Source organism: Cynoglossus semilaevis, chromosome 10 (genome assembly GCF_000523025.1).
Source record: "Cynoglossus semilaevis isolate Cse_v1.0 chromosome 10, Cse_v1.0, whole genome shotgun sequence".
NCBI classification, from domain to species: Eukaryota; Metazoa; Chordata; class Actinopteri; order Pleuronectiformes; family Cynoglossidae; genus Cynoglossus; species Cynoglossus semilaevis.
Genome location: NC_024316.1, coordinates 18,976,336 through 18,987,007, shown reverse-complemented (window position 1 = coordinate 18,987,007; position 10,672 = coordinate 18,976,336). Strand labels below are relative to the sequence as shown.

Here is a 10,672-nt window from a genome sequence, read left to right as displayed (position 1 = left end):
TAGAGGGCGCGCCCGACCCCCCCCCCCCCCCCCCCCCCGCAGAGGGGTCAACAGGGCTACTGACCTCTGCGACCAGCTGTACGTCAACTCCGAGCTGAGCTGCGTGGCCGAGGGTTTCTCAAATGTACGATGTCTCCTGCGTATACTGGCCTTAAACTTCCTAAAACTCTGAACTGTCTTTACTATTGCATGAGTGTAATTATTTTAAGACTATATTTGCACACGGAACCAGAACAGGAGCTGAATGATCTTTACAGAAACAAACAAACAAACAAAAAAAAACTATTGTAGGAATGTCAACCGTTGTATCAGTTTATGGAGAATCCTCCAGCTTTTCATTCGGATGTAAATACAACTGAACGGCACCAGGTTTTATCCATGTTTCCTTCTTTATTTATGGGTTTGCTGTTGAAAAAAAACAAAAAAAAAAAAACAAACAAAAACAACAACTACGCTGTCATCCAGACACACACCCAGAGTGTGGTTGTGTCATACAGTCATATATATATATACACAGTATGAAGCTGCAGTACAGGCGTCTGCGTCACTAACGGTACAGTCTCGTGTCCTCGCTGTTGCACAATCACTCTCTTCAACACCTCCGAAAATCGACCGCAGCCACAGAGAATGTATGTTTTCCTCGGACCATTTCTTTGCCCAAAACCGCTGGACTCCATCCGGTCACTGATGCGTTTGTCAAGCACACGTGGCTGCAGCCGCGGCCGCGGCCGCTCCTCTTCAGATCCAGGCTTCAGAGAATGTACTGTAAGCTCGCATGACCTTTGCACCTCCGACCCAACCCTCCGCCCTGTTTTTCCAACTGTAGCACGTTACTGATTGTAGCATTTTCACCGTTCCCACTCCGGTGTGCGTGTCCGTCCGTGTCCGTGTCCAACATCTCATCCGCTGTACTGCAGTTTTATTTATTTTTAAACTCGGCAGATTCTCAGGTGTTCAAACGAGAAATCCCGATTTGTTTTCCACACAGAGACACTCGCTGGTAGATCTCAGAAGTGCAGCCCAGCTGTTAGAAAATGAAACCTCTCGGCGTGAAGACGGTGTCACGCTCAGAATATATTTACAAGTGCTACGCAACATGAACGGCATTATGGGACGTCCTTGTTGCCCTTTTTGACAACAACATAGTTCTTGTTTCCTAACAAAATTTTGAACTGGTCATTAGTGTCACAGCTACAGCACATCAGATTAGATTAGATTAGATTAGATTAGATTAGATTAGATTAGATTAGAGCACACTAGATTACCTTAAATTACGATAACTTAAATGATCCCACCCTGGGAAAATGTTGCAAAAGCTCAAAGTTTCTTTAGTCACGATGATAAAATACTGTGTTAAAATGGAAATTTCCAATAGAATGTTATGGGAAACGAGTTTTAAAAAAACCTAAACAAATCACAGATTTTTTCAAAATCAAGTATTTTCAAGTACGAATATTAGGAAGAAGTATTCATATTACTGCTGATTCGTACACTTTTCGTAACAATTGTTTATGTTGCGCGATGCTGACGAGACCAAAGAGTCGGCCTCTCCCCTCACAGGTTAGCTTTCTAACAGCTTAGGCTAAGCTAAAGCTAGCACGAGTCACTGACCTCTTCACCTGTAGTGTGTGTTGAAAACAGCAGGATTTCTCCTTGACGTCCCGCCCTCTCACCCCCCCGCGACCCCCCCGCCCGTGACCTCATGTAAAGAATGTGTTGTGATCTGGGAGGACTCGTAGCACCCACGGCACAACGCCTTTCTGTTCCTGCGCCCGTTTTTAGCCCATGAGCCGACGCGGAGTTGGACGTGATGCTGGTGAGCACCGGCCACAAACAGGGTCAAAATCTGCTTTAGGATTCGCTGGTTTACTGCTTCCATGTCTCATAAGTATTGCTATCTATCGTTCTGTATATTGTGACGAGATAAAAAAAAAAAAAAAAAAAAGAAGCATGATTTTAAAACAAAAAAAAAGAGAGAAAAAAAATCTATGCAAGTGTTGCATGAAATCTGATTGTTTCTTTTTGAGATTAAGTATTTTAGAAATGCATCGACTCTCCTCGTTGTCTTGTAGTGATAGTCTTGTCTTTGGGGCTACTCACTCCTCACACCCCCCGACCCCTCCTCGCCGACCCCCCCCCACAGCCCCACCACTCAAAAAATGAACCTGCATCTCTTTTGGTTTTTGCACAAATTTTGACTCATGATATTAGGTAGACGTCGTCGTCGTCGATGCACTTTTACGTCACTCACTGAACAACGGCCCGGGTCAGGCTCATGACGTTTGTTTTGATTTGTCGTGACCAAAAGAGCGAGTGAACTACGACAGCCCTGCATGTCTCCGATCACCAAATATTTTACTATATTTTGGCAGAGTTTGTTTTTCAAAGCGGACCAATTAAGCAACTGACAAAGCAGTTGAGGTTTTTTCAATTTATGAAGCACAATTTTTACAAAGGTTATAGTTTGATTTCCTGTCTTATTCTGTATGCAATACCGAGTTGAAAATTTAAAAACTTTGAACGCCTTAGACCATCTGGACTTCCTCTTTTGTGTGAGTAGAAAAAAAAAAATTGCACTATTTTTTTCGTTGGGATGGTTGCTTTGTAATGCAATAACTGCACTAAATATATTGATGTATCCATCAGAAGACCACAGTGTGCTAGTTTGAGCCGACAGACATGCCTCTTCCCTCTATTTACCAGAAGAGACGTGAAAATGTGTAAAAAGTGAGACATTTCCTGCCTGATGCTGTAAAGAATGCTTTCTATTTGAAAATAGATTTACAAGAAAAAAAAATATGACTTCAGCAAAATAAACATAACATTTTATGTACTTTTAACTGTGTGTGTGATTTTTTTTTTTGTGTTTCTCCACCACAGGTTTTCATTTATTCCTTCATCTTCCACCACCGCAGCCAATCCCGTGCTTGAACGCTCACATTCATACCTTCAATTCAGAGGAAACAGCGTAAAGTAATTTGTTACGTTTTCGACATGATTTAATCCCACACGTGGAATAAAACTTCGTCTTCAACAGTTAAGGAATTTTATTTTGTTTTCACAGATTGAGAATGATTTAAAAAAAAAAAAAACACAAGTCAGATTTTCTCTGCCTACTGTATAACTGGCCAGTACTCATGTGTAGTATTTACCACAGAGTATATGTCTGGACGCTTCACTATTGTCTTACAAATGAGACAAGAGCCGTGTCTAAAAAAGGATTTAATTTCAGCTGATTACAGTGAAGTGCGACGAAGAGACGCTCTGACCAAACAGGAAACACAGAGGAAGGAACGACTGAAGACAATGAATGTCTTCAACCTGAAAACCTGATTTTAATCTGGTCTAAAACTTCATCATCTCAGGCAAAGATGGTCTCCTCCCGCCGCTTCTTGGTCAGAATGGTTCCAGGTTTATGCTGAGCGTCCGGATGGTTGGTGAGCTCGGGGGGGCAGGTGGAGACCGGGCTCTCCAGGATGGCCTGCTTCAGATCGTAGAACACTGCCGAGTCCTCCTTGGTGAGGAAGGTCATGGCCACACCGCTCTTACCAGCACGACCAGTACGACCGATACGATGGATGTAGTCTGAGGAAGAGGAGGGAGAAAAAAAACAACATTTTGTTTCTGAGGAATCCTGGTCTTTGTCCAGAGAAGTGGATCAAAAATATAATACGATATGACAAAACTTCTTTTAAAATCTACGTGAGTAAGAAAATATCAATACTTTCACAATATCAGTATTGCAAAATATCGTATCGTTCCCCAAGTATCGGGATACGTATCGTATCGCCAGATTTCTGTGCTCAGCCGGAGTGAAATCCTACCTTCGATGTTCTTGGCCATGTCGTAGTTAAGAACCATAGAGACGTCATGGATGTCGATACCTCGACCAGCGACATCCGTGGCCACCAGAATATCTTTGGACCCAGCCTTGAGGTTGGAGAGAGCAAACTCTCTCTGTTCTTGGCCTTTTCCTCCGTGGAGCGTGCAGGCGTTGTACTGCGAGAACAAGACAAGGACGTTTGAGTCAAAACTAAAAAAAAAAACGACTTTCTTCTTCAAACTTCACAGGAATTTTATGAGTGAAAAGTTCCTCCATCCATACATCAGGACAAAGTTTAACACAATTTTTTAAGCATAATTTTTAAATATAAACGTAGGTTCAGTTATTATTTTGTGATTTAGGATTTTTAGAAATTTCTTTAAATATCATGAAATTTTCTTCTGAAATTTCAGTATGGAACTAATGACCTTTTGATGTCTTAAATATAACCTTACAGATTCATATAATAACTTTTATACAAGAGTTTAGAAAACTTTAAAATCATTAAACATCGTAATTATGATGTAAAAAAAAAAACAAACAAAAAAAAAAAAAGCTCTGATGCCCCTCCCTCCATGACGTACCCCCATCTTCTCCAGAGACTTGGCCAACACGTCGCAGCCCTTCTTCTGGTTGACGAAGATAATGATGGGAGGTTCAAAGCCGTGGGACAGCACCTCCAGGAGCTTCTTCCTGCATCACACCAAAAAAAAAAATAAAAAAAGAAAATCCACTCAGTTGGTCTTTACCTCAGACTGAACGGGAATTTCAAAGTTCAAAGTTAGAATCCGTGTCCATCTCACCTCTTCTCACCCTCCGACATGAGCAGGACTTTCTGCTCCACTCTCTCGTGAGGTTTGCCAGCAGATCCGATGTACACCACCGCGGGGCGTCGGAGGTAGCTGCGGGCCAGTCTCTCCACAGATGCAGGCATCGTGGCCGTGAACATGACCGTCTGCAGGGAAGAAATTCACAAACGTCTCAAAATGACAAAACAAAAACCCACTCGTACACACGTTTGAAAAGTCTCTGCCGTGAGCACACACTTGTCTGTATTTGTGTTTTCCTGATTCAAAGTTCATGGTCATCTTCTCGGGGTCCTCGGCTTCGTCAGTGTCTGGTTTCTGATTTGTCACTGGGATGTATTCCAGAATCTTCTGGACGTCGGGCTCAAAGCCCATGTCGATCATACGATCGGCCTCGTCCAGGACCACGTACGTGCAGCGGCCCAGGACCAGGTATCGGTTCTCCAGCACATCGATCAAACGTCCGGGAGTCGCGATGACAATCTGTCAACGGAGGGAAAGGAAGGTTGGTCACGTTTGAAAATAATAAAAATGCAGTTTGCAGAAAAAAAAGTAAGGAAGTCTGATTTGCTGAGCAGATGTTTCACCTCACAGCCCATCCTGAGACGGAAGCCCTGGTCTTCTCTGGAGATTCCTCCAATCACAGCAACCGTACGGATCCCCAGGGGTTTACCAAACTTCAGGGTCTCCTCTTCAATCTGCTGAGCCAACTCACGGGTCGGGGCCAGGATCACAGCGTAAGGACCCTGGTCTGAGTCTTCAATCCTGCAGCATCACAGTAACAGATCATTGGACCAAAACACATAAAAAGGCTAAATCGTTAATAATCGATACAAATGTGTAACAATTCTCATTGGGTGAAATTAAAAATGAATCTTTCATCAAGGTGTAAGGAGTAAGCTTAGTTATCTCAAAAAGTCACTCGTCATACCATGACACTACACACTCTAGTACAGTAGATGGCAGTGTTCGCCTAAAAACGTCAGTTGCGTATTATTGTTATTTTACCTGTCAATTTTGGGCAGCGTGGTAATCCAGACAAGCAGTGGAATCAAGAACGCAGCAGTTTTACCGCTGCCAGTCTCAGCAACACCAATGATGTCACGGTTCTGTAAGCCAATAGGAATGGCCTGCCTCTGAATAGGTGTGGGATCCTGGATTTTCAAAAAGTAAAAAACAAATGATGTTTTACCATGAAATATGTTTCACTGAAACCATTTAAATAATCTGTAAAGATCCTTTAGAACCACAGACTCTGGACTCGCTGACCGACCTTGTAGCCACACTTGTCAATGACCTCCAGGATGTGATCAGGCAGAGCGTACTCCTTCCAGTTCCTGATGGGGTTTGGAATCTTCCCTCCCTTAGTGGTGATGCTGTAGTCCTCCCGGAAGATTCTCCAGTCCCTGTCCGTCATCTCGTCCAGTTTTTTCTGGGACCAGTGTCTGTCGTCCCAGCGCTGCTTGGCCTCTTTCTTACGCATTTTCTTCAGTCTGGTCCTGGAAACAGTTAATAAAAAAAAAGACATTAATTTTTCAAAATTACAGTTAAAATGTTTTATGTTGTTTTGTCTAATTAGGGCACTTAAAAAAAACAGATTAAAAATTTTAAAGGATTTAAACAAACAGGTTCAGCGTCTGTGATGAATCAGATTCATTTCTGAGTTTGTTGATAACTAGTTAACTAGATCGACTCACTCCTCCTGCTCCTTCTCCTCCAGTGTTCTCCTCTTCTCCATCAGGTCACCATAGAAACGCGACTGCTCCCTCTTCTGCTGCTTCAGGTCGATGCCGGCGATGAAGCCCCGTCCGTACAGCTGCACCGAGTGCTTCTCTTTGTAACTGGTGAACGAATCGTATCCATTAGACCGAGCTCGTCTCCACAGTCAGGTTTGTTATAAAACAGATCGACTCACATTGGATTGTAATCCACAGATGTGTCTTCGGACGCATCCCACTCAAAAACAAACTTCCTGTCGTTCAGGTGACGTGTTCGCCGCCGTTTCTTGATCCCACCCAGGTAACGCTCCTGTAGATTTTTTTTAAAAAATACGAGTTAGTGATGACATCATCATTGATCCAAAACAACCCGTGTCTCACAGACAAACCTTAATGGCCTGGAGTTCTTTGCCTTTGTCTTTCTCCTCCCTGAGCTTTTGTCTCCCGTCGTCGTCTTCAGTCCCATTGTTCTCTCGCTCCATTCGCTCTCGCCGCTCACGTCGTTCTCTTTCTTGTGGATCCTCTGTAACAGACGTTCACATGATCTTAACACGTGCCTCCGGAGTTTAATCAAACGCAGACGACCGGCGACTACACACCCATCATCTTTCGCCCGATGTCCTGGAACATCCGTCTCTTCTTCCTCTCTTCATCCACCATCCTCCTCTTCTCCTCCGTCTGTTGGGCTCTTCGTTTCAGAGCCTCAGCTTCTCGCTCTTCTTTTGACAGAAATTTTGGCTAAAAAGGAAAAAAGTTTGTATTTAGGATTTAAGTGCGACATTATATTTAATCTAAAACGTTGTCAGAGAGAACGACCGACCTTTGCCTCCGCCTCCTCCTCGGCCTTTTTTTTGGCTAGAAGCTCTTCTAACGACAGGGGCTGGACCTAACGAGGTACAACACAGGTGAAACACTCAGGACGGTCGGACAACATGATGTTACAAAAATATATGCAACAAGAGTCACACCTTCTCTTTCTTCTTTTTTTCGTCGTCATCCTCCTCTTCCCCCTTGATATCCTTGTCTTTCTTAACTTTTGAGTCCTTCGACTTCGGGGATGGACTTCTTTAAAGGAAAAGTTAACAGACTTTAAACCTTTAGTTTTTCTTTGTCAAGATTAAAAACTTCTATAAACAAGATGAAAATGGCAAAACAGGAATTGATCATTTACACTTTTTTTCTTCTAAATGTCAAAAACTAACCCAAGTGTTAAACTGAATATACAGCAAAAAAAGAAAAATGTGTTTCATCTGATCGGTGAACAGTTCATAATCCGGGAACCTCATCTTGAACATACCTGGACCTTTTGCTTCTGTCACGTCGATGTCCCTCTCTGTCCTTACGATTCCTCTCTCTTTCTTTTTCTCTGTCCCGGTCACGGTCTCTGTCTTTGTCTTTGTCTCTGTCCTTGTCTTTTAAGCGACGGTCACTGCAATATGTGCAAAAATATGAAAATAGATTTAAGAGATAAAAGTCAGAATGGGTTTAGAGCTGACAAACATACCTGAAATATTAAAACAGCTATAGTATTAATTAGACAATCTAAATTAGTGTAAAGATAAATGGTGACTAAAATTAATAAACATATTAAAGAATGAATTCAAAACTAAGATTATTTTCCCCTACCAAAGATAAATAAATCCCAGTATTTAACTGTCATATTTGATCCCCTCCAACATTGACTAAAGTTCTAGTTACCGTTCAGGAGATTTGGAGCGATTCCTTTCCCGTGACCTGTGTCGCTTACGCTCTCTTTCTCTTGAACGACTTCGTTTTCGTTCTCTGTCTTTGGTCCCTGAAGTCTCCGCGTCTTTCCGCTCTGTGGACTCTGCAGCCATCTGCAACAAAACGTATGTTCTTACTCGGTACTTACACAATAAGAGTTGACTACTAAGTTGATTTAAACCATTTCATATCACGCTGGCTGTTATCAACTGTGTAAAGAAAATGATACGTTAATTCGATAAATATACGATTCACATGAGAAAAGCCTATGGTTTATTTTGCTTGTCGTACACGCAACTGACTTTGCTGTGTATATGGTTTGTACCATCTCAAACTGACATTCCGTAGATGACAGTTGTGCAAATTTTATAGATTTTTATTTTTGGATACTACTTTTTAAAAAATAAATCTTAGTAATTACAACAAATAGAACTTGCAGAGTGCGCGTAAAGCGGGCAGTATGAACAGGCTAACTCCTAGCTTAAACATCTCCAAGTTATGCTATTAATTTATAATAAATTGCTCTAAACCGTTGAGCAATAAATCGTAATATCGTTTTAGATGTTGCACATGGCGAAACTGCCCAAGTCCGTTGTTTAAATCGTGTAATATTTACCTTTATAATGGTCAACAAATTACGTCTCTGTTACGCTTAACTGTATGCTGGTCTTTTCCGACACGAGCTGAATGGCGCACGTCCTTCTGGGAATTGTAGTTTCAGTCCGTATAAAAACAGAGATGTGGTGGGGATATTAAACTACAGTTCCCAACATTGTGTATTCAAGTTGCCAGGGCCTTGGTTGTTTGGAACATGGACGCCTAAATGCCTGACCAAAAATACAAAAGCTATTTCAAACCCCGAACACAAGGTGGCGACCTCTTTATTACAAATTACAATAACGGGAAAAATGTGCTGCTTACAAAGAACAAGAAAAAGAAAAGAATTTGATGTACCCAATGTATTTGTAAATTTATATATTTTAAAATTTCAACTTTAGAGACAATATTTATATATATTTATTGACCAAATAAATTTCTATTTAAATAAAAAACCTGGTAGTTTATGTCTTTGTGACAGACTGCTGACCGATCGGAGACACACCCTGCCTTTTATCTAACGTTGGCTGTGATTGACACCAACTCTTCCACAAGATTAAATAATTAAAATGTTCGACTGGATGGAAAGGTAAGACACCTTTTTTGTCCAAATTACAATTTAAGAGTTGTTTTTGTCACACGCTTTCTAATATTTAGTCATAAATTTTAAATATGCTGCGCACAATTCAATGGATGTCTTATGCTAATATGGCTAACTCTGATAGATCTGATTTTCTGTGGAAAACCTTGATTAATTCCATTTGTAAAAAAAAAAAAGAAAATTCTATAAATAAATTTATTTCTAAGGTTTTTGGAAACAACTCGTTTATTCATGGATGACCAGGAAAGAAATATGACATAACAAATAAAATAAAATAATATTCCTTTAAAAGTAAAGCAGAGATACTGTATGGATATGTGACAGTAACTCTCTGTAGCCCCTCCACTCCCCCTCTGCACCCCCTCCCTCATGTTTATAATGTCAACATGTTTGTCTAATTAAACCACAGGAAGTGCAGTCTTCTTGACATGCCCCCGGGGTTTGCCCAATTGACCATGCAGGCATGAAGTGGGGGCTACTGTACAGTGTATGTGGGGATGTGATCAGGTGCATAAACAGGGGGTTTATGGGTGGGGGGGGGATGTCACTCATACCATAACCGCAGAGTGGAGGCAGTGGGGGGTGTTTGTTTTGTTTACCTCAGAGAGAGAAACAATAATGAATTTATCTTCTCTGCAGACCTGAGCCCCACACCGGGGTGTTGAACCGTCTCCCCCTGCTGTCACAGGCCGAGAAGACACATCAAACTGACACACAATCATATACAGGTTAGTATGTACATCATTACACATGGTCGACACACACACACACACACACACACACATGCAGTGAGAGCCAGACAAAGAGAGTGAAGTAACCCCGGCCTCAGCCCTCAGCCCACTGCAGCATATGCTGCACTTATTACTGAGTATTTAAATTTATTCTCAGCATATTCTCAGCGCTATGCTAATGCAGCTTAACATGGTGAATATTAATGTGACTCAGTCCTCAGGGTTGGGAAATTTGAAAAGGCTGTTCTGTGCTGTCTGCTGATGATTGTGTGCCTCAGTGAGCAGACTCACACTCAGACTCACACTCACACCGTCCCTCAGCCTGATTGAACCCATGTGATAAGTCCGATCCAGCAGAGACAATTTGGTTTAATTTTTTCCTAATTTTGTGCCGGTGTCTGGAGCTGACGGAACATTCGTCACATGGTGACGGCTCTCAGTTGAAACACAGCTGTTTGATGAACGAGGTCAGTGTTAGTTCAGTGTATACAGGCAGGAATTGAAGAAAGACACTCACAGAGATCTTCTTCAACAGCTCTGATGATCTTTTTCTTTTTTAATTTAAGAATTTAATTGTTCTGCCTTTCATGCTTTGACGAACAAAGAAAAATTATATGCAATAAATAAATAAAAGTTTTCAGCCCAATTAAGTGAAATTGGATCATTTTCCA

At 41.7% G+C, this 10,672-nt stretch overlaps 1 protein-coding gene and 1 long non-coding RNA gene across 3 annotated transcripts in view; one reads left to right on the top strand and one right to left on the bottom strand.

Annotated features, from left to right (window-relative positions):
• Positions 1 to 3,035: 3,035 nt before the first annotated feature.
• Positions 3,036 to 8,822, bottom strand: ddx23 (DEAD (Asp-Glu-Ala-Asp) box polypeptide 23). Of its 2 annotated transcripts, none has more exons than XM_008319288.3 (17): positions 8,689 to 8,822; positions 8,046 to 8,185; positions 7,651 to 7,776; positions 7,316 to 7,412; positions 7,168 to 7,233; positions 6,947 to 7,085; positions 6,737 to 6,870; positions 6,545 to 6,657; positions 6,327 to 6,470; positions 5,903 to 6,128; positions 5,638 to 5,783; positions 5,217 to 5,394; positions 4,870 to 5,112; positions 4,627 to 4,778; positions 4,408 to 4,516; positions 3,825 to 3,999; positions 3,036 to 3,585 (listed from the first exon to the last, which is right to left on the bottom strand). In XM_008319288.3, exons 2-17 carry the CDS (start codon positions 8,183 to 8,185, stop codon positions 3,362 to 3,364), a joined length of 2,412 nt encoding a protein of 803 aa, XP_008317510.1. In that variant the 5' UTR covers positions 8,689 to 8,822; the 3' UTR covers positions 3,036 to 3,361. The 2 variants fall into 2 exon arrangements, with proteins under 2 accessions (XP_008317510.1, XP_008317509.1); XM_008319287.3 differs by having other exon boundaries at positions 7,645 to 7,776; positions 8,689 to 8,821.
• Positions 8,823 to 8,960: 138 nt separating this feature from the next.
• Positions 8,961 to 10,672, top strand: part of LOC103385413 (uncharacterized) — a 3,673-nt gene continuing 1,961 nt past the window's right edge. Inside the window, exons 1-2 of the long non-coding RNA XR_522224.3 lie at positions 8,961 to 9,258; positions 9,910 to 9,998. This is a non-coding gene — a long non-coding RNA (uncharacterized LOC103385413). The remainder of the gene's footprint in view (positions 9,259 to 9,909; positions 9,999 to 10,672) is intronic.